The 23,259-nt window shown below is 48.1% G+C and overlaps 1 protein-coding gene across 1 annotated transcript in view; it reads right to left on the reverse strand.

The window, feature by feature from the left end:
- Positions 1-946: 946 nt before the first annotated feature.
- Positions 947-23,259, reverse strand: part of TSPOAP1 (TSPO associated protein 1) — a 64,530-nt gene continuing 42,217 nt past the window's right edge. Inside the window, exons 19-30 of the mRNA XM_066333103.1 lie at positions 21,493-21,792; positions 21,036-21,215; positions 16,767-17,882; positions 16,043-16,169; positions 15,746-15,897; positions 15,051-15,213; positions 12,814-12,885; positions 12,420-12,452; positions 10,850-10,953; positions 9,046-9,117; positions 7,459-7,587; positions 947-2,216 (exon numbers count right to left, since the gene is read on the reverse strand). Of these exons, the coding sequence (XP_066189200.1) occupies positions 2,001-2,216; positions 7,459-7,587; positions 9,046-9,117; positions 10,850-10,953; positions 12,420-12,452; positions 12,814-12,885; positions 15,051-15,213; positions 15,746-15,897; positions 16,043-16,169; positions 16,767-17,882; positions 21,036-21,215; positions 21,493-21,792 (2,664 nt within the window). The 3' untranslated portion in view covers positions 947-2,000. The remainder of the gene's footprint in view (positions 2,217-7,458; positions 7,588-9,045; positions 9,118-10,849; positions 10,954-12,419; positions 12,453-12,813; positions 12,886-15,050; positions 15,214-15,745; positions 15,898-16,042; positions 16,170-16,766; positions 17,883-21,035; positions 21,216-21,492; positions 21,793-23,259) is intronic.

Genomic DNA, 23,259 nt, shown 5'->3' on the forward strand with positions numbered 1-23,259 from the left:
GCTGCTGGGGAACCAGCTGAACTAGGGAGACTTTGCTGAATTACGGGTCTGGGTCTAAAACAGCAAAATTTACAGGAGGTAGAGACATAACACACACCCTGTGGTCCCAGGGGCTCAGCTGGGCAGGGAGGATGGAAGCATCAGAACTGACAGATTCAGGCAGGCACTGGGGGGCCTCTAGCTCTGGGCACACTCCAGAATGTGCCAGCAGCTGCTTTTCTTCCTAAATGTTTTGTTCTTCAATTTACCCCGAGGAACTGATAAAAGCAGTGACAGTTTCTTTCAAAAGACCTTCAACAACTCACTTAAGAAACTCCAGTTGGTAAATTCAGTTAGAACAGCAACGACTTCCTCCATGGGAGGACAGGCTGCAGATAAAGCTCTGGGTTGCTGATGAGTTTCATCACTGAGGCTGCTCCAGAAGCCATGGAAACTCCAGCAGAGCTGTAGCACCTCACCCTTTCAAAGCCTTGAGTTTGTCCTTGCCCTGACTCCCACTCATCACAGGACATGGTGCCTCACTTTGGTACCAAGATCCTCATGGAGTACTTCTCTCTAGGGGGCAGCAGCTTTCCAAAGAAATCCTTCCTGTCAGGAAGGAATCCTGCATAATGCTCCCAAAATCCCAGAGTGACTTCTGGCACCTTGGCTGGATTCCCGGAGACTCCAGGTGCAGGACCACACCCCTGGCCCAACACTCACACACCAATGGAGCTGGGAGTGCAGGGGTCCAGCCCAGGCCCTCTGTGAAGGCTCAGGCCCAGAGGCCTTCCTGGTGTCCTGCATCCCCAGGACTTCCACCTCAGCCCCTGCCCTGACCTCACACATGGGGCATCCACAGCCACATCTGTCCCTCTGAGAAGGGGACACAGAAGGTGCAGAACATCCTCAAGGTGCAGGTGGTTGGTATAATTTCCCCATCCCCCTGAAGGAGCATCACTCAATCTTTGGCTTTTTTAAGGAAAATGTATATTTGTGAAAATAGACTTTATTATAATAAAATTTGATATTAAATAAAAACATACCATACCACCACCACCACTCATGGCTGCTGTGCTGGCACCATTCACAGAGCTGCCCTGCTCAGAACAAGGACGCACTAGAACATGCAGAGAAAAAAACATAGGAGGGACAAAAACCATGGCATATAAAACCCTCCATGCTTGGCCAGGGCTGTGTCTCAACAGCAGGAATACACTGTCTGCTATAAAAACAGTGCAAGCTGCCCAGCCCCAGCCCTGCTCTCCCAACACGGGCTCAGGAGCAGCTCGTGGACACAGCTGAACGGAATTGTGGAGAGATGCAGACAGACAAATAAATAAATAAATAGGTAGATAAATAAATTGATAAATAAATAATAAGGCAGAGTCCCCAGCCAGTGTGTGGTCAAGGTGAACCAGGCAAGAGCAGCTGACAGCAACTCACCCCCACGCTGAAGAACCACCAGGGCATTGCTCCTTCCTCCCTGAGGATCCTTGTGTGGGAAGCTGACTGAGGCAGTGTGGGATGCTCCGAGGCACAGCTGCATATTTACAGGGTTACAGTACAAATATGAACTCACTCATCAGCCCAGAGACAGCGGAGGGGAGCCATAGGAACAGAAAAGTGCAAATTTTCTTTGCAGGAAGTGAAGGAGTTGACACGACCCCCTTTGGAGCAGAGACATACCAGGGTGTGGAGCACAAAGATCTCTCCTAAGGGGCTGGGGCTTTGCTTGGAAAAGCCAGTTAGCTAACTTACAGCCAGAATATAATCCTTAAATTAAAATATTTACAGGGAACTGGTGCACTGAGGGCTGCATGGCGCAGAACATGCTGGATCCCAGAGCTGAGCCCTCACATCCCAGAGCCACTTTTTCCCCAAGGGATCTTAGCTCCCACACCCTCCAGAGTTTTCTCGATTCAACACATACTTCTTCCCTATGAAAACAATCAGCTTATTGCAGAGGGCTTCTCCTGAACTCTCAGTCTCTGGGGCAGCCCAATGGAATAAACCCCTTGTTAGTTTTTCTTATTGGACCCAAGTTTTTTGAAGAGGTTTTTCCCTTTGAAAAAGAAGCTTCTCTTCTTTTTACTCTGCCCAGGTGCATCACTGCAGGTGAAGAGGGTGAGCGATGCCTGCTCTGGACACGGCTCGCCTGGGACAAGGCAGGAAGATGCTGGCAGAGGAGGAGATGGAGAGGAGTCGCTCTGATCAACAGATTCATCCTTATTTAGCTGGGTGGGAAACAGAAAACAAAAGACGAAAGCACAAGTTAGAGCTGCTGAAAGGAGATCATATCAACATAAACCTCAGGCTAAGAACCTGGCCTTCTCTCCTCTATGTGGGTGCAGTTCCACTTAGCAAGTTTCCAGTGGATTTAAATTTTGTACCTACAACCCAGACCCTTCCTTAGCTAAGAATTACTGAAATTCCTGAACTTTAGGCTAACAACAGGACAGCACAAAAGACCCACTAAGGACATGGTGAAAGATGCTGCTCCTCAGCTAATTAAGTGAATCAGCTCCTGAAAGCATGGATGGAGATAGGTACTGATGAATCCATGGATGCCTCAGCCATGGAGACTGCTGGGAGAGAAGCCAAGGACATAAACAAAACCAGATTTCGTAAGAACAAGTGCTTTGCAAGACCTCCAGAAGATCAAGGAGACTGGCTAAGCCCTGAGGCTTCTCAGCAGTGGCCATGGTAGGAAGAGGAATTGGGAGTCCTGCAAGGCTGCTCAGCATCCAGCAGGTCCAGAGGCAGGAGGGGCAGAAAGCCAAGTCTGGTGCTCTGCAGTGGCACCAATGGAGCAGGACATGGAGAAGTCTTGGATCAAGTGGCACACAGGAATGTTCCTGAGCCCCTAAGTGTTTGACATGGTTAATTGGGACCCACCAGTCTCAAACAGTGCTGTTCCCTTTGGAAAGGGCTTTTGGAAATCAGAATGTGCCCTAGTCCTGGGCTCAGTTTCCTCTTCACAAAGCACCAAGAGGTTGATTCTTAGCAGCAGCCTTTGTTCAACAATCTCCTCTCACTAGGCTTAGGTGTGCCCAGGACATGCTGCAGGATGTCACACATGCTGATGGATGGCCCAGGCTGGCCCTTGGGAAAGCTGTCCTCTGCTTGCAAGGTCCACTCCAACCAATGCTGCAGCTGCAACCTCTGTCTATCCTGGCAACTCCCTTGTGCAAGGAACAGCACTTGGTGCTAATAAGCCCAGTGTTAGGTCTGAGGAGTTTGGGAGTAAACCCGAATAAATCCAGATGAACATCTGCAGCCAGAAATGCAAGGTTTATGGAGGCAAAGATTTGTGCAATGAAGAAGCCTTGGATAAAATGCTCAAAAGCACCGGGCTAGCACCAGAAGGAGCTCACCACCACTCAGGGAGTGATGTAAAGGCCCCTGTGCAGCCAGAGCAGTGGATGCTCTCTCCATGCACCATTAGAAACACTTTTTGGGTAAAGGTGGAATGGTTTCAGGACAGACCTGAAGTGGCCCCACAAACAATTTCTCCACTTCTCAGAGGTCTCTATGTGGCAGGAAAGCAACAGAATCAGCTCACAGATTCGTGTGATAAGAGAAAAATCATACTAAAACTGGGGGTTCTTTTCCAACAGAAACAAAGGAAAAACTGCTCTTTCAATATCCTCATACACTAAGTTATTAGAGTGATAAACACAAGAGTGATGTCAGTTTTCAGGGGTGGTTTTAGTGCTCTCCCAGGTGTTACTGATGAACACAACTTTTGGAAAACAAACACTTGAAACTAAGGAAAACAAAGACTGCTCCTGCTAGCCCCAAAACGAGGGGTCTCACCCACCCAGCCCCAAAACAATTATCCACACAAGCTCAGTTTTAGGGATTAAATGTTACTATTTTCGTAAATGGATGGTGGGCAGGCGTTTTAGGACTATTCTCAGGAAGGAGTAAAATCCAGAAGGAAAAAAACCCAGGCTGAACATGAAGTGTGCTCAGACTGAGGAGGACCTTGTAAAGGCGAAACAACACTTTGGCTGTTGATGTGAACAGAAGGGCCAAGCTGAATTATGAAGCAGGTCCTTCCCAAATATCCAGCACAGTGCCCTCCTGATCCCCAAAACCACCAGATAATTGTTTCAACCAACTGCACTTCATGTGCTGAATGGTTTGTCTTTGCTATAGAATCCAGGTGGCAGTGAATGGTCTGACATCAGACCTGAAGGTGGATCTGCCACCACAGCCCCAAACCAGCCTGTCAAACTACAAGCAAGAAAAGGAGCAAACTCCAGGTGCAGGAGCCTTTGAGGTGCTGGGCTGGGTGGGAGGTTGAAGGTCTCACACACTTACATGGTTGCTCTTTCTATGTATCATTCATATCTATCACTGGACTCTTCTCTTCCTCATTCTCTGAAGAAAAGAACCGTCCCGGGTGCATAACACAGGCAGAAATAAATACATGAAATCAATTAGAATCAAACACTTCCTGAAGGTACTTTACAATCAGTCTTTGACAGAAACTGCATGTTACTGATGAAAAAATATTCCAACAACAGAACAGTGTTAAAGCAGCTGCTAACCAATGAGTGTTTTGGGCCCTGGCTGTGACCAGAACTTCTTGGATCCTCCTCTTTGTGCTGTTTTTGTTTGTCTATTCTAATCCCCAAATGTTGTCAGTTTGTAAGTTCAATTGCTTCATCTTTTCAGTTGCCAGCATTTTAAGATTTACTCAGAAATAATTTTAAATGATCCATCTTCCCCAGTTCAAATTGGAAATAAATTGTCCTTATTCTCAGCCCTTTGGTAGGGCAGCAGGGAGAAGGGAAGTGTGAAGAAGAGATAAGGTAAGAACACCACATCCAAGAAGTTACAAGTGATTTAAACATCACTCATGGAGAAGCTTCTGTTGCCACTGGAACAAGTTGCAACCAAGTCCAAAGCTCTGCCATGGCACACACAAATTCGTCCTGAGGTGCCATGGCTCAAGCTGGAACTGGGGATTTGCATGGGATCCAGCTCTGCTAACAGCAACTGAACAAGCAAGTTTCCTTAACTCTGTGGGGTTAAAGTGCTACAGGAATTTGGAAAGCTTCAGGCATGGCTGTATCACTGGGAGAGTTCATTCCAGCTCAGGGACAGACATGGGATATGCATTTTACAGGAGGAATTTCTTTCTCCTGCCTTCCCCATGAGGTTTTTTGCCCACAGGTGGGATGCTGTGATTGCTGTGACAGCCAAAACCACGGTGGGGTCAGGTTCTGTTCCCTCAGGAATCACTAAACACACTTAAATGCAGTTAATTAATACCAGTTTGGCTCTGAGCAGGGTAAATATACCACTTTTAACAGGGGGCAAATGTGTCCTTCCTGTTTGGAAGCTGTTTAGACAGGTCTGGATTGCAAAGCACAAGTGAGAGGAGTGCTGGGGGTGCTGAGCCAGGATCTCCTGGGACAGGTGTCCAGGAAAAGCAGGGAGGCAGCAGGACAGGAGCCAGGTTGGCATGACACAGAAGCAGCAAAAGCACAGTCATGCCTAGGGAGTTCAAGCTGATTCCCACTGAAATAACACTGGTTTAATCATCATTATCTGAATTTTCTACTCTCCCAGTTACAGACAGAGAACAGCAGTTCATGGATCAGGAGAGTACCAAAAGTACCAAATCCAACATGTTCCTGCACCAAACGTCAGAGTCTCTCAGTGTAAGGGGAGGCTCTCTTGGATCTCAGGCACAGAGGACTAGAGACGAATGGAAAGGTTTGAAGGGCAGGCAAGCCAGAAATGTATCTATTTTATATGGGCTGTTTTAACACACCTGAAAGGTGATTCTGTTTAAAAAAAAGTCATGAAACATACAAAAAGAGCTTCCAACCTTCAGCATGCAGGGATATGCAAAATGCTGTCCAGGGAATCAGTCAGCTACTGAACTCAGCAGCAGAGAGCTGAGATGAAAGTGAGTTTGGCTTTGCAAACCCTTCACACCTGCAAGTGGCAGACGAGGTTACCTGAACTGCCCCTGGGTCCTGGGAGGATCTGGGCTGGAGCTGGAATAACAACCCCTGGAATCTGAAACAGGTCCGGTGGCTGCTGGCTGATGCCAGAGGGAAGGGGAAGATCTGAACTAAATCACACTTAGAATTCCACCTTTATTTTACTGGTTGAGGTCTCCTTTTACACCCTCTATTTCAGATGAGTAATTTGGTAAGAGTAAATAATTTTGAGAGGGAAACTGAAGAAAGAACCCCAGTCTGCATCCTTGTTAACCTGCAGGGAGGTTAGACTTGGATGACTTCATGACTCTTAAACCCTGGCAGTAACAGCTGATTAACCTGATTCCCCAGCAAGGACTAGTATCCTCAACAGGGAAGTACAAGGACCCCAGAGAGCTGTTGAGGTCAGCAGAAGATCCAACAAACTGCCCACAAACCTCATTATCTGAGCCAGGCTGCTCTGCCTGAGAAGGCATCAAGGCTGGAGTACAAATCTTGTACACAAAAAGCCTGGAATGCCTGGAAGCAAGGGATGGGGCTAAGGTGAAAGGAGACCAGGCAGCACTTGAAGATAAGAGAGATGGAAACAGAGAACAGGAAGAGCTGAGCATGAAAAAAAGGCCAAGAAATGCTGCAGAGAGCAGGAAAGCTGGGACGGAACCAGCAGGGAGTTCAAAAGAGCAGGATTCAGGGACACCTGCCTCCCTACGGATGGCTCAAAGCCAACCTGTTCTGGCTCCTGTGGGTCTGGCACCACATGACAGTGCCAACAACCTCCCAAGAAGATCTGAAGGTTGAGCCCATGTGAGCCAGGACCAAGCTGGATCCCTCCCGTCTCCCACTCCACAGTGAGACAGCACAGGGCGTCCAGGAATGACAAAGGAGCTGCTGCACTTTTAATCTCAGCCCCTGACAGGGCCCAAATTCCCCCTTCAGCCTTTATTCCAAGAGTTTCAGCAACACAATGCAAGAAGTTAACTTAACCTTTGAATTCCTTGACTCTGGGGGATGCTTTTGAAAGTGTAGGATCCATTCCCCAAATCTGTTTGGAAACTCCTCAGTGGGTTTCGAATTTATCCAGAAGCACATCAACCTAGATTAAGGTATATCCACCTTGGGGTGGATGGAAGAACATCGGTGTTTGCACGTTCCTAATTCCAGAACTCTTTGCCACAGATATAATCATATTTAAGATACTTCATGTGCCTGGGGAGCTGGTTAAACCTTCCTTCCAGTAGGATTTTCCCACAGACCTTTCAGTGGATCTGAACAATTTGCTGGTGGGATCTGAATGCTCCTTGCCCACCTAACCACACTGAGGCCCCAGGAGGTGTTGTTTTGTGCCACTTTCTGCTCTACAAGTCAGTCTTTGGGAAGAGCTCCCAGCACTCCCTGGGGATGAACAGGCTGCATGCAGTAAGTTCAGTGATGCCATGGGTGTTGCATGCCATGCAATGACATGGCACATTCAGACACATCCCAGCCTGTAGTGCCATGCAGTCACACGTCTCACCTGGCTCTCAGCACGCAGTGGAGGAGCTTCTTTATCTTTTGAGTGGAATTCCTCGGCTGTGTCTCCATCCAAAGGGACAGCTTCCAGGAAGTTGGATGGGACAAGCCCTCTCTGTTGGTTCAGCTCTCCCTGCAAGATCAACATTCAATTCTCACATCAACTTTCCTGGAGGAATAAATAACAACTCTCAGTGCCCTGCAGAGAAGGTTGGGCTGTGGGCTGAGACAAGCCCAAAACACACCCACCTAGGAAGAAAAGATCCACAGAAAATTCCATAACTCACATCCTTGCTTCGTTGTGGAACAATTCAGAGCACAGGAACACAGAAGAGAATAAAGGAAGAAGAGATGACAGCAAGTTGTGACAAAGGTGATTTCTACAAACTCAAAATCTCCACTACCATACTGGAGTAAGACTGTGTCACAGGTTCCCTAGAGGGCCTTGATTTGCCCTGGTATTTACTAATGTCTTTAAAGAATGAGGCAGTACTGGTATAATGTGCTGTAGGCACTGCATCCATGATCACAGAGGTCCAGAACTGCACTACTGTATTCCGATAAATATGTATCCAGTTCAACAGGAGGCAGTTCGGTGAGACAAACCCCATCCTAGCAATGCTGTCTGTCCACCATAAAAGGATCAAGTAAAGCATTCCCAGTGATGCCCTCAGACTTAACCTGGAGCTCAACCTCAAGTCTGATGTGTGAAGGCAAACTGTTTCCCATGCAGAAGGAGGTGGATGATCCAATGGCCAAAGCTCAACTCTGGCATACAGCTGAAGCGCAGGAACAGCCCCGGTAATGTGTCTGCTTACTAGGATCACCATTCCAGCCTGGTGTCCAAGTGCCTGGTGAAACGTTAGCTCTGAGCAGGTGCTGGTTCAGCCGGTGTGTGCACGGAAAAATGCAGGCAGGGCTTTGGGAAACCTGCAGGCTATTGATGCCAAAAAATAAACTCAGAACCACCGGGACATTTAAAGGCCATGGAGATCTCCGAGGACTGGAGCCCCTCTGCTCTGGAGCCAGGCTGGGATACCTCAGTGTGTTCACCTGAAGAGAAAAGGTTCCAGGGGAGATCTCAGAACCCCTTCCAGGACCTAAACGAGCTCTAGGAGAGCTGGAGAGGGACTTTGCACAAGGGAGAGAGAAAGGGACAATGGCTTCCCACTGCCAGAGGGCAGGGACAGATGGGATACTGGGAAGGAATTCCTGGCTGTGAGTGTGCTGAGGCCCTGGCACAGGGTGCCCAGAGAAGCTGTGGCTGCCCCTGGATCCCTGTCAATGTCCAAGGCCAGGCTGGATAGGGTCTGGAGCACCCTGGGACAATGGAAGGTGTCTCTGCCCATGGCAGGGGGTGAATGGGATGAGCTTTAAGGTCCCTTCCCTAAATCATTCCAAGATTCTGTAATATCGGATTTACAACAGGAGAAATGAGCATGAGAAACAGGCTGCTCTGCACTAAGTAGAGAGGGGTTTATTTTTTCCCCAAAATAGAATACTTTGTTCCCTGATTTCTGCTTCCTTGCCACTCCATGAACTCCAACAATTTCCAGTGTAACCACAGGACCTTGCCAAGCCCTGCACTTACATAATAGAATCCATCGTCATCCATGGACCCAAAGACAGTGATAACGTCCCCAGCACTGAAGGTCAGTTCGGCCTGCAAAGAGCCAGAGAAGAGAGGTCACAGGAGAAGCACTGCCTGGAATTTCTCATCAAGAACACAGGCTCCCCTTGGCTTCTTGCCCAATCTCACTCCAAGGGAGGAGGCCCACTGTTTTAGTCTTGCAGGACCTAGACGCAGGAGGGAAACTGAAGTGGATAACTTTGGAATTTGCTGCTAGGGAAGCATTTCATAAATTAAGACAAGAGCAAAGCCCATTTTTAAACCAATTTTAAATGGTCAAAATAGTACCTTACCACCTGCTATGGAAACATGCACAGAGGACAAGCTCAGCAAGCATCAGGAATACCTTCAATTTCTTTAAATATAATTATAAATCCTGCTCCCTTGGATGAGCTTGTTCTGTATGCAGCACTCAGGGATTAGTCACTAGCAGGAATGCATACAAACAGGGAGGTTTAACGTGGACACAGAACAGGAGCACAGCACACAGTGACCCCTTGCTGTCACATCCTCTGTCCTGTAAGACATCCCAGCACAAGGCTAAAGACAAAGGTGTGACCAGTCTCTTTTAATGGAAAAAGCTGCCCAGAGGAGGCTCCAAACTGGCTGGGTCCCACTCAAAGACACTCTATCACTTTCCAAGTGTCAGCTGGAAGGGATCTACTTCCAATATATTTATCATAATATATCCCTAGTCCTCAATTTAATATCTTGAGGCTGCAGATCACTCCTGTGGAGCATCTCCCACAGAACTGCACCAGCTTGTTTCAGTAATTTGAGCTCTTGTCCAAAAATGTTCTACAAAAGCAAATCAATGCAAAAAGTACAGTTGTCTCCTCAGTGTCAAGGGTTCAAAAGTGTTCGGTGGCTGGATACTTGCTCACACTGTGTCTCTCCCAAGATATTCCACCATCCCTAAAACACTATCCTCAGCTGTTTCTCCCTGGGCAGTAAACACAGCTTGGGAAGCAAGCATTCCCTGAACTGTGCCCTCTGTTGGTCAGACACTCCTTTTCCGGATGAAGGGAAAGGATGTGAATCCAAACCCCATGTTTATGTTCGCTCAGAGTGCTAACACAGCTGACACAGCTTGGAGGAACAAGAAAACAGAGCATGAGCTAATCTCTTTTTGCAGAAAGGATTCTGCACTGCCCCCTTTGTACCTGGAACAGACTTATCCACAAAAAATACTATTTTTTTTCTGGACTGTATCCTTCCCTGTTTAGATTATATTGCTTCCTATCCCTGGAAGTGTCCGAGGCCAGGCTGGACAGGTCTTGGAGCAGTCTGTGATAGTGGAGGGTGCCCCTGCTCATGGCAGGGGGTGAGATGAGATGGGATTTAAGATATCTTCCAACCTAACCCATTCCACAATCCTGTGATTCTATATATAGGAACTGCTTGAAAACAAGAACTTTGCAAACTAGTTCATTAAAGTGGAACTAAATCTTTTAGCTTGAACAAAGACCTACACAGACACTTAACTCAAAATTCATGCTCAAATGAAGTGCCAAAAGTGCTTTCAAACCCTTAACCAGGTTTTTCCTTTTCCCAGAGTGATTCCTGGATCAGCTGCTACCAGTAGAAGCTGCTTCCTCCCACTCCAGATCTACTCAGTCCTGTCTGATCACTAAAGGATGCCACGAATACTCACAGAGTTTCACTGAGACTCTGGTTGGACCAAAGCTCTGAGTGTCTTGGGAGAGAAGGAAAAAAGAGATAGAAGGAAGAAACCTCTGAAAAGGAGGGAGCAGATGGTGGTTACCTCCACATCAGTGTTTGGAGAACTCTCTTTAGGATTGTAGTCAAAGGCAGCTACCATCCTGCGAGAAGTCAGCAGCTCTGCTTCAATGTCTTTATGTTTCTGTCCTGCAGGAGAAAAATAAAATATTCTTAAGATGGAAATACAAGGACAAAATCCCAAATCACAGCAACTCCTTCACCATTCTTGTAGTGGTCTGAGCAAAAAGAATACTGGGGGAAACTGAGTGAAGAGAGAGTGTGGGAGTGGGCGGAGCCCCAGCTGCTCTGCCCTGGAGGGAGCCAAGCTGAGGAGTTAAGGAAGAATTTCGCAACTTCACCCAGAGCCCCTAAGACAAAGACAAATCTCCTAGCCATGGCGACCTGTCCGGAGACCCACAAGCCCCCTCGGGATTTTATGTAGATCTGTTACAATTGATTGGTTCTGTACCCTTTTCCTCCCACCCTGGTGTCCCCATAAAAACCCCTGGGTTTCCTCTGGTCGGCAGAGGTTCCTCGTCCCTGGATCCTTTTCGCTGGTACCCTCTCAATAAAGTACCACCTGCAGAAATTCCATATGAGACCTCTCTCTCTCTCACCACGGCCGGCTAAAAGAGGGGCTAACTCACAAGGGCATGAGCTGAGAGCACTGAGCTGAAATCACTGAGCTGAAATCACTGAGCTGAAAAATCACTGCTCTGTCCGATGCTGAGAAGCCCCTCTACCAGCTGAGGAGCGCCCTGACCCCCCAAGGAGCTGTTTCTAGCGAGACATCCTTTGGGGTGGCTGTGGCTCTCTGGGTCCCAAGCGGCGGACCCCATCCACCAGCTGGAATAGTAAAGCACTTTTCCAATCTTCTTCATCACCTCATAAGCACAAAAGTAGGGACATCCCCCACCCCCTCATCCCAGTGCTCTGTCTATATGTACAGGAATATTTTATTCTACATTTTCTATTTACACACACACATATATATACATACACACATATATATACATACACACACAGAGGACAGCTGTCTCTTTACAGTGTCTTGAAAGGGCATTTCTCCTCTCACTACACAATGTTCTGTTATTAAGCTAAAAAAATTATCTCCAAGGGCCAGGGACCAGCACATAGGGAAGTGCAGGCCTTGCCACCCACAATCTCCTGCCTGTTCAGACCCATTACCTACAGATCTGCCCTGAGCCTACAAAAGCGAAGTCTGGTGCTACAGAAACACACATTCATGGATTTAAACCCTGCTTTGGATCAGCTTTAGATGGGCTGGTAAAGGATTTCAGACTTAGCCTCTCTGGATATCAACAGATTATGCACCTCAGCAGAACTCAGCACTCTCTCGGCATTCCGTTGGATCCTAGGGACTACAGCATGTGATGAATGAGAGCTTGCCCTGCTCCTCCCACAGCACAACAGGTGTGCACCCCCTGCTCAACCAAAGCATTCTGCACCCACCACCAAACACAAGAAGAACTAAAACCTTTTATCACAGCGCTCTGAAGCAGCACCACAGGGTGTCACACTGGCTCTTGAACACAAAACACATCTTTAATTCGATCATGCATTACCTACTCCCCATTACCAGCAATTCTCACCTGGCTGAGACTTGTACTCCTGTTTGTCCAGCCCTGATGGGGAAGAAAATGCCTCATCAGTAAGAGCTCATCTCCAACAGTGACCACATGACACAACTGACAAACAGTAAAAAGAACAACAAGACAGCAAACAACAGAAGCAAACTGTTCATGCAAGTCAAAGCCTACACCAGTAACCAGGACTCAGGAACGTAACAAGAAGCAGAAGTCAAGCTCCAAACTATAAAAGACGTCACTGTTGTTAAAAACTTAACACTAGCACAGGGATGGGCTCTCTTTCCACTTCCTAGCAGTCGTACAAACATCTGAGGCTCCTGGAAGCAAGTAGTAAAAATTCAATGCAGTCTGTAATCCTATAGCAAAAAACAAAGAGGAAGCAGTGGGTGACACAGACCTTTCTTGGAGCGTCTAGGTTTTGGAGGAGGGACGGTTTGGCGGCGTGGAGGTGGAGAAAATGTGCCAATTCCTTAATAAAAACACCAAAAAAGCAAATAAATAGACAAGAGAAACAGACAGTGAATGGAAAGTGAAAAGCATCTTGAATAGTGAACAGGGGACAGAGGAGATGACATGCCTCCCCTGGGAGGCTGACGACAGGATTTCTGTGGGCAAAGCCCTCGGGGCCTCATATGTGGATTCAGATGAGGCATGATCCACAACCCAAATACACAGAGAAATCCACACTGTATTTATGTCTTCTAGCCACTCCACAGCTCACAGCAGACAGACTTTGCTGCTCCTTAGCTTTCAGAAGCAGCACCATAATGACAAAGTAAAAGCTTGTACCATTAACACCTGAAAAATCCCAAGTCCCTAGCTAAAGCTTCTGTACTGAGCAGGGTCAGGACTGGATGAAATCCCAAATGAACTTGTGGAGTGCCCAGACAAACCCCTCCAAGACATTTCCTTAGTTACAAGGCTGTGATAGGGGTCTATCGCAGCAGGAAAACAGCAGAGGTACAGCAAGCCTGACTTCCATGGAATCAGAGAATCACTACTGTTGGAAAAGGACCTTTAAGACCATCAGGTCCAACATCCACCCGGCTGCCCCCTCCTGTCACAGAGTTGTGCAGAGCCAGAAGGTTCCCCCTGAGCCTCCTTTTCTCCAGGCCTCCTTTTCTCCCCTTCCCCAGCTCCCTTCCCTTCCCTGGACACACCCAGCCCCTCAGCTTTCTTGCCAAGAGGAGCCCAGAACTGCCCCAAGGATTTAAGCGTTTCCCTATCAGTGCCAAACCTACAGTCTCTCCCTGCACACACATCTTATTGACTACCACCACCTTCCTCAAAACGTTCAAACTCGTCATGTTTAATGAAGTTTTAGAGCTATTAAAATCCTTTACTCTTCTAAGACTATGCAGTGGTGCAGGGCATCCAGCCATCTCTGGCATATACACAGGCAAAAGAGTATGGATGTGAAGAACATCTTCCTGAAATCTCCTCTCCTCAGACCTGGGAGAGGCCAAAGCACAAATATATTCAAGAAATCACACAGTGAAAGCATCAGGCTCCTTCAATCCCTGTGCTCCTCAGGATCAACTTTCCAGGGACCAACATTTAGGAGCTGGGCACTGTCAGCCCCTCCGAATCATAGAATGACTCGGGTGGGAAGAGACCTTAAAGGTGTGTTAGAGCTGGATACCGGGTCTCCCTCCATGGAAATAGGAAAAAAATTACTTGGTCCTTTTTTTCTCTTGAGTTTTCTTATTTTTAGGTTGATTTGGGTTTTTTTCCCATCTCAGGCAATGTCAGTGCTTACCTCCGCCATGACCACCACTTGTGCTGTTTTTCACTGCTGAACTAGCAGGGAAACAGGGATCAGCCAAAGCAGGAATATCCTGGTGTTTTAATAAGTGGAGCAGATCCAGCAATCATTACTGGCAGTAGAGGGTGCACAGAGGAGTGCAGGATGAGAGCTGGGAGGCATGAGGAACAGGCACTGGGACACCAGTATTCATAGCAGGAGCAGCTCACAGCCACTGAGCCAGACTCAGTCTGAGCTGTGTTGGCTGCACATCCCAGGGCTGCTCCCTCTCCTCTCTGAGTACATGAGTGGGAAGGAACAGTAAAACCTCTGCAATGCACAAAGCACTGAGCACATACTTCAGGGATTAAGTAAGGAGGAACCCAACAACCAGGTCTGCTCCTAGTACACTCCTGTCTGGCCTACCTTGTTGTCTCACACCTTTCCTTCCCCTTCCCCCATCTCCATTCCAAAGTCACAGATTCTCTCACCTAAGTGCAGGGTTATCCCAAGAGTTCAGTGATAGATTTTCAAAGCAAAGGAGAGAACAGAGTGAAAACTCTTGTTCACATACTTCAGCTGCACTTCAAATGCTTCTGTTCCCCTGTCCCTAGCAAGGCTCAGCCTTACTTTGTGCTGAATTCACACATCTCAAGCCCAGGAGCAGCTGCAGCAGCTGCAAATGCTGCAGTGGAGTCAGAGATGAACTGAGAGCTTGGAACACCCACATCCAGCCAGATCCCCCTGCTGTGGAGCAGCCACTAAACCAGGTTGCAGATCCAGGGACAGCCCTCCAGATGAGTTTGGTAGCTGCACTAGCCACATATGACAGACTGAGCTTCCAGCATTCCAGCAAAGAGCCACAGGAGCAGGGCACACACACACCATACCTGGGCTCCTCGTGTCCGCAGGGAGGAACCCCTGCTTTAGGAGCTGCTGCTTGAGCTCACTGCTCTCCACAGGGACTTCTGACACCATGTTGCATGGAATGTATCCCTCCCTTCCAGCACATTCCCCCCTGTAAAAACCATCAGCATCCTTGTCTCCACAAACCTGCAAAGGGAAATAGACTATGCTGCAGTGACTGAGCTGCACAGAAAAAGAATCATGGAATATCCTGAGTTGGAAGACACCCCCAAGGATCATCCAGTCCAGTCCCCGGCCCTGCACAGACACCCCAACACTCCCACCCTGCGCATCTCTGGGAATGGCATCCAAACTCTCCTGAAGCTCTGGCAGCCTTGGGGCCGTGCCCATTCCCTTTCCCAAAATCCAACCTAGCCCTCCCTGACATAGCTCCAGCCATTCCATATCATCACCAGAGAGAAGACATTAGCATCTGCCCCTCTGCTTCACTCATGAGGAAGCTGCAGACCTCCCAAGGTTTATGCTGCCCCCTAATCTTCAGTTAATGGCCCATTAAAGAGAGAGATAACTCCCTCTGGGAGTTATCTCTGAGTCATGCAGAAGGCATTGATGGGCCATTAACTGAAGATGGTGATAGAATACATCCTAAACTACAACCCAGGACACCCTGGAACACCAGACAGATCCATAGAGTAGGAGATGTTCACTAAGTTCTTACTTTCAGGATCTGCCCCTCCTTAAATGGGAGCTCCTCTTCTGCTGCATCAGGATTAGGAGACATGGAGACAGGATCGTAGTCAAAGAGAGCCACAAAGATCCGAATGCCATCATCCTTGCCAGAGCTCTGGGGAGCAGTGTTCCTTGGAGGGCCTGTGCACAGAGGGGACATAGCAGAGAGAACGTCAGCCCTGCCCCAGCCCTACATGGCCCAGGCACTGCCTGCTAGCCTCTCCCCAGCCATCTCCAGGAGCTTCCATCTCCCCTGCTGCCCACCTCCCTCCCCGTTCCTGCTCACCTGGACTAGAGAGCAAAAGTTTCTGCATTTGGCTTCTTCTTACACTCTTGCTCTGTCTCCTGCTAGAAGCCTGCCAGGCAGCTGTGCCGGGTGGCTCTGGGCCCTTGGAATCTTTATGACTCGTTATCTGCAATTGGAACCACCAGAGAATTAGTAGCAGCCTCAGCCTTCCAACTCCCTGAACAGCACTCAGCCCAAACGCACTCCACAAAGAGCAGTGCATCCAAATGCAACATTCCTCTTCAGGGACACTCTAGAGCTGGAAAGACCAAGGGAGTTGGAAAACAGAACTGAGGACAGGCAGGCACCCTGCCAGGCACCAGTGACGATCCCCTTGGTGACGGTGAAGATGCAGGAAAGGGCATTTTGAGGGCAGGCAATGACAGTCAGCATCTACACAAACCTTTCACCAATCTGCTTATTGCAACAGGGATTTTCATTTGGGTCCCACAGCCTCCTGCTGTGGGGAGGAAGACCCAGTGTGAAAAGGAATACTGCATCAGTGACACCTGGTCAGGGAGCAGGAAAAGCAGAAGCAGCTACAAGAAAAGCCACGGTGCAGCACAGAACTACAGAATCTCCTAGATATTCTTCCAGACAATCCTAGAGGGTCCATTCTCTGGACAACACGAAACAAAGCAAGATACAGGCAGGCCAGGGAAGCAGAGGGAAGCCAGCACCACTGCAAGCTGCTTCAAAGCCAGAACAGGAAAAGTCACCCAACCCTTTTGTGCAAGGAGGTGCTACGTATCCCCTTCGAAGAATGTTCGAGCCTCCTTCTCCAGCCAGGTGACTTACAGTCCAGCTCCCAGCCCTGCTCTTCAGAATTGCTCTCACACCTCGGGGCTTCCTTCTCCTGGCAGAAGAATTGTACATGCCGGCTAGGAGGCCCGGCCCACTCCACACCCTGCTCTTCCATCATCTCCAGCCTGGTCAGATCCCTTCTGCCACCTGGGTGGGCAGCCTCAGACTGACTGGGACAATCATTCCAGTCCTGGGACCTCTCTGGCCACAGCCTGCTCTCCGGGGAGGATGCACAGGTTGAATCTTGATCATCTTCAGAGTCATATTCGATGTCTATTTCCAGGCTCGTGGGGCTGGGGCAGTGTGTGGCCATCACAGCAGCTTCTGCCCCCCCTGATCCCACTGCTCTTGGGGCTTTTTTCCATAAGGTGCCTTGTCTGGCCCGGCTGAACAAATCCAACCCCTCCTTCCCACCAGCACTGCTGACAACATTCAGCTCCTCCCTGAGACTGGGAGATCTGTATAACCCGCTCCCCATCTGGCTGCAGTTACCAAGCAGACGACTGCAGTGCTCTGTTAGATCACTCTGTCTCTTCCTACTTATCTCAGACCGACTCCGGATCTTCCCTCGATAATTATTTCCCTTCTTCTTGCTCCAAGAGGGACTTGTCCCACTCCCAGACTTTGGATCGTTCTCCTGATAGCCCCAGTTCCAGTGTGCCTTCTTTTGACTGCAGGCCAGCAGGCCAAAGGTGGGATTTGCATGGTCAGCATCCGCTCTGCTCTCCTTAGCACCATGCTTCCCCTGCAGAGTCTGAGCAGATACATCCATGGAGGTGTTACTCCCATCTTCCTTTATAAATGGCTCCTTGGTGTTGGGTGGTTTCTCTGTTCTTCCCAAATGGTAGGTTTGTGTTTCCAAGGAGTCTTGAGGGTCTGTCTTTTCTTCTGTAACACCCTTCTCATCCTCGTCTTCATCCTCATCCTCAGTCACTTCAGGGATGCTGAACAACTTCTTGCTGTGGTTCTTCTGAAGTGGGAGCTCCAGGATACTCTCCAGAATCTCCTCATCGCTGTCAGTATCACAAAGATCCATCTGTACCCAGACCCCGAGAAAAGCCACAGCCAGGACAAGCAAAGGAAAAAAAAAGAGGAAATAAACATTAAAACAAGAGGCAAAGTGACCCTGATTCCCTCCCAGCAGAGCAGGATGGAGCTGTGGCTGCAGCAAAGCAAGGGGAAGGGGCAGAGGGAGCGATGGATCTTCTGGCAAAAGCAATCGGATGAATCAGCGATGTGGCGGGAAGCAAGGAAGGCAAATGCATGGAAGAGCTCCCTCCCAGCCTCTCCTGTACACACACAGTTACCAGCAGCGTCTTTCATCCCGCCACAGGAATGATTACCCACTGCTTGGCACCCTTGAGGTGGGACGGGGGCAGGAGAGATGCTGTCCCTCCACGGCAGAGCTGAGTGGGCTCTTCTGTCCACAGGGCTGAGCCTCAGCCTGCGCTCACCCATGGAACCACGGGTCCTCCTTAGCTCTGTCCTCTCCCTGGAGCACGGGGAATACCCTTGTGCTGTAGGACATCCCTTGGAGATACTGCTGCCTGGGCCCTTCCCATCTCCTAGCAAAGTGCAGCCCTACTGCAAGTTCCTGTCTGCAAAACCAGGAGCAGAGTCGTCGTCCCCACCCCCCCCCCCCAAAAAAAAAACCCATTACCTCAAAGGGCCACACAAACATGAGTTTCACTTGCAGATGGGTGACAGCCTACCAGCTTACAGAAAATTTTGGGGACAACACTGCTGAATTTTAAAATTTGTTGTGGACCACTGCAGAATTTATGGGTTTCTTATTACATTAGCACCAACACAAAAGGTAAAATCTCAGATGCATAGTGTCATTTTGGAAGGAAGATACCTCTGGAGGTCTCCTGTTCAACTTCCCTGACAAGTTGTATCATTATGTGTTCTAAAGGCACTTACAAATAGCTTACAAAGCATGTGTAACTACTGATATTTTAATCTACAGCCATGAGCAAGTCTGTTCAGAGATAATTAAAAACTGAACCATAGTGTAGGAGAAACAAAGGTAGTTAAAAGCTGTCTACTGATAGTTCCAATCTCTATAGCTTTTTCCAAGCACAGATTGGCTTCGAATTATATTTAGAACTGGTTGAAGGGGACTCCAGAGGTCTCCAGTTCAGTCTCCTAAATGCAGCAGGACCGCTGCCAACAATAAATCCATGCCTTTGCTTAGATGAAGCCTGGAAACATCAAAGAATGGATATCCTGAATTCTCTGGGGACAAGTCCCAAGGCTGCATTGTCCTCCTGAGAAAGAGGTTTGAACTCATATCCAACATGAACATTCCAAAAAAAAGCTCATGATTTCTGCCTCTTTTAATGTATCATCTCCCAGAAACAAGACTACTTTGGTTCTCATCCTTTTAATCATTACACAAGTAAGTTATAAGCAGTTACAAAATCTCCCACTCAACTTCTCTGGACTAAAAATCCCTCAGTTTACTCAAACTCTCCTTACAGAACACATGCTCAAGGCTCCTTCCTTGTTAGCACCAATTAGGAATAGGGAAGATTCCTAAATACAACCATAAAATAAGTTCAGTAAGACTTCTTTTAGCTGTTTGCAAAGTTGTGGTTTCTGCTTTGGAGTTTTAATATAATAAATGGTTTCAGCAATTAAATAACTTATTTGAGGATAAACACTTCAAAAGCAGCACCCCTCCATGTTTTCATCCTCTGGATCCTGAAAGAGTTGGCTAAGGAGTCTTAAGGTAACAGAAAATTTAGCTAAATATGCAGAATCATAGAAAACAGCTCTATTCTAGTCATATCCCCTTCAATACACAGGGCAGTAATGGGAGCTCTGTGCCCTATGGCTTCCTGCCCCTCATGTCCTCTGCCAATTCAGCATGTTGTCACCCTCACTCTGTCACTGCCAGCACAGAAAACTTTATCCAGTCAAGAAGCACTGGTTTGTTCAAGTCAACAGGACATGAGCAAGGTTTTGGTGTTTCCTTGCAGAAAAAAAAACAAACTCCAAACCAAATAAAACCATTAAGGCAAATAAAACATTAAAAAAAAAAAAAAAAAAAAAAAAAAAAAAAAAAAAAAGAAGAAGACCAAGAATAGTGTTCTTGATTGCTCTTATTTCCTTCTTTCTCTTTCCAGGAAACTTGTTTTTCTTTCATTTTTTCCCAGTCCAATTCCAACAATTGGAAGCCCTTCCAAAGCCTTCAGAGGCAGCCCCAGCCCCAGCCCCTTCAGCCACCAGGCTCTCCTGGGGCTTCTGATGAGCTGTGCTGCAGGTCCAATCCCTCACCTGGGAAGCAGAAGCTCCTTCAGAAGGAGAAAAGGAAATTTATTCCAGAGTCACTACATTATCTGCTACTAGTGCTCACCAGCCCCATCTCTGCAGACCAGGAGCCACACAGGACACCATCAACTACAGATGTTCTTCAGTCATGAAAAATTAGAGGGTGCTTTCTTGCCATCCAGGCATATCACACTTCCTGCAAAGCTTTTTCATTTCCCAGTCTCTCACCCTCAGTGCTTTCCTTCACGGACATTCATCCCAAGTGCTGTAAGCTGTATGGTTACACACCAGTTCCAGGCCATGCAGTTGGAATTACTTTCCCACATTTAGAGCATTCAGACCACATTTAACTCTTTGTGCATGAATTAAGCTGGATGAATACATGAACACAGCTCAGCTCAGGCAGGATTTCATCCCTTGCAGCATCTGAACTGTAAAGCTACAACTCTGCTCCTACATGCCATCCCTGGCTACAGAAACCATCAAGGTCTAAGCCAAATAATCACAGAATCAGGGAATATCCTGAACTAGAAGGGACCCACAAGGATTGAGGTGAACTCTGGGCCATGCACAGGACACCCCAACCCCAACTGTGCCTGAGAGCATTGACTGTTCCCTGTTTACAATCTGTGTTAAGAATTCAATCAATACAATTGATTTTAACCCTGGATTTTAAGTATCACATCACATTGTGTGTTTTTCCAATTAATTCAACTCTGGCTCCATTCATTATGAACAAACACCCTTCCCTGTCCCAAGGAACTTGTGTTTTTACTATCTTGAGCCAGCACTGGGAGTAAAAGCAGAGTAGCAGGACCTCGGGAAAGGCTCAGCCCAGCCCCTCCTCCTGTGAGTTGATGGCATGGGATGGCTACACTGGCACTCCCCACAAGCAGCACGCAAGACAAGTTACCTTTTCCCCATTCTCCTGGGAACCTGGCTCTCTCTGGTCCCATTTCTTCTCTTCCAGAGCTTCTGAAGACAGCTCATCTTCCTCCTCCTCTTCCAAAATATCTGAAAGGTCAGAACTCCGGTTGTGCTCAGTGAAAAGGGTCAACTGTCGGCAGCCCATTTCCAACAGTTTTTCTTCTTGCTGTTGAAAAGCAAAACACATTTTCTCAGTTCTCCCAGACTCTATTTCAGCAACAAAGGAGCAATTTTCCTTTCTCTGAGGACATACACAGCTCGGGTGTGGTAGGAAAGGAAGTGGGCAGCACCCGAGGGAGTGACTGGCGTGTGTGGACACACATACCCATCAGCCTCACTTCACAGCTTGCAGAACAGCACTGCCCAAGACTGGAAAACTCAGGACGTCAAGTACAGCTCACATCCATCCATAGGCACACACATTCAACCAAGGTTAAACAAACCTCTCTTTTCACTCTGGACATTTCTTTCATCACCTCCTTGCCAGGAGATGATCTCAGGAAGTCCTGACAGCTGCTCTCACTCATGTTTCCATCTTTTAAGGAGTCCTGTGTCCCCCCAGCCTGGCTGGGGGAGGACGGAGGCTCTGGACTCAGGTGCTTCTCTGCCTCTCTCTCTGTGTCAGCACTAGGACCTTTGGGTGCCTCCTCCGCAAAGCACACGTGGCATGCTTCTGTTTGGAGCTTCACCCCGCTGTCTGTGAGGCTTCCCAGCTCCGGTGCTTTGGTTCTTGGCTGCTCCATCTAGGGAAAAAAACCAACAGTGAAATCAAGGGGAGGTGTTTCAGACTACTTATGCACCAAAATGGAGTCTTATGACCCCAAATTCTTTGACCCTCTCATGTGTTCTTTGCTGTAGGCCTTTGAATATTTTGGCAGGCAACTTGCAGCTGGGGACGTTGGCCAGTCCCAGAGCAAACCCTTTACTGTCCTCAGGTCTCAGGAGACACACGGTCCCACCAGCAAAGGCCCATAGAGATATTGACAGTAACGAGTTTCAGAGCAGCAAAAAGAGCCCAAGCTATACCACAAGGTCATTTCCCACTGTCATCTGCCAGAGGAATGGCCCAGACACTACCTGGCACATTGGGCTGAGCTGGAGATGAGCACACTTCCCCAGGACTTTCTGGCATGTGAAGAAAAGGGGAATTAATGGAGAATAATATAAACAGAGAGTACAACAAGGTCTTGATTAGGTCACCTACTGAGAACTAAAGAAAGCCTTCATCTGTATTCCAAGCAGTACAAGAAAACCCCGGGGAGATGAAGACATGGAGCTCCAGAAACAAGCAGGGTAAGGCAAGTGGGCCTTCATCAACCACATCTTTCTCTAACCAAGGGAGCCTCCCTGCATTTTGCAATGGAGCACAACCATGTCCTTATGTACCAGGCACACTTAAAAAGCATTGAAGGATCAGACCCCAGGGACACTGAGACAGTGTCAAGCTTCTCAATATCTCCTGGGCTCAGACAAAAGCCAGTCAGGTCCTGATCTCATGTCTAATCTCACAGCGCAGACTTCCTGCCCTGTTTCCTTTTGCTGACAGCCAAGTGAAGAGACACATCTCAAGTGAGAAGGATGATTTGCATTTTGGAATCACCCATTTCACTCGCCTTCACAAAGGAGGCAAAGCAACCACCACAAGTGGAGCCATCTACACCAGACATCTGAATGTCTGGAGGCAACAATGCTGGAACAAGTGAAGTGCAGTAAGAGGCTCACAGAAAAACAAGGAAATCTGGGTTGGAACTGAAACCACTGGCTGACACATCATTCTCACAGAAACCTCCTCACACAAGCCAAACATCTGAAGCTGGGACATATCCACCAGGACACTCCTCATCCCTGGAAGTGTTCAAGGCCAGCTTGCATAGGGCTTGGAGCAGCCTGGCCTAGCGGAAGGTGCCCCTGTCACGCAGCAGGTGATCTCTATCGTGCCTCTAAACTCCAACCATTCCATGATTCTATGAAATGTGGGTAAATGAAACCAGCAGCTCACCCAAGGTACTGTGAGCTGCTAATGACCAGGAGCTGATCCAACTGGAATCTTGGACTCAGCATCTCAGTTCTTCTCAGTATTGAGCTGGCCTTTGGGCTTGGGCCCACCAAGCTGCAGTTGCCTCAGCAATTCTCGGAAGTCTCAGCCTAACTCTGAGCCTTCACAAGGTTACACTGCCATGATTAATAAAGTTGTGCTGAATTTAACAGTT

The sequence above is a fragment of the Sylvia atricapilla genome, chromosome 20 (genome assembly GCF_009819655.1).
Source record: "Sylvia atricapilla isolate bSylAtr1 chromosome 20, bSylAtr1.pri, whole genome shotgun sequence".
Lineage (NCBI taxonomy): Eukaryota > Metazoa > Chordata > Aves > Passeriformes > Sylviidae > Sylvia > Sylvia atricapilla.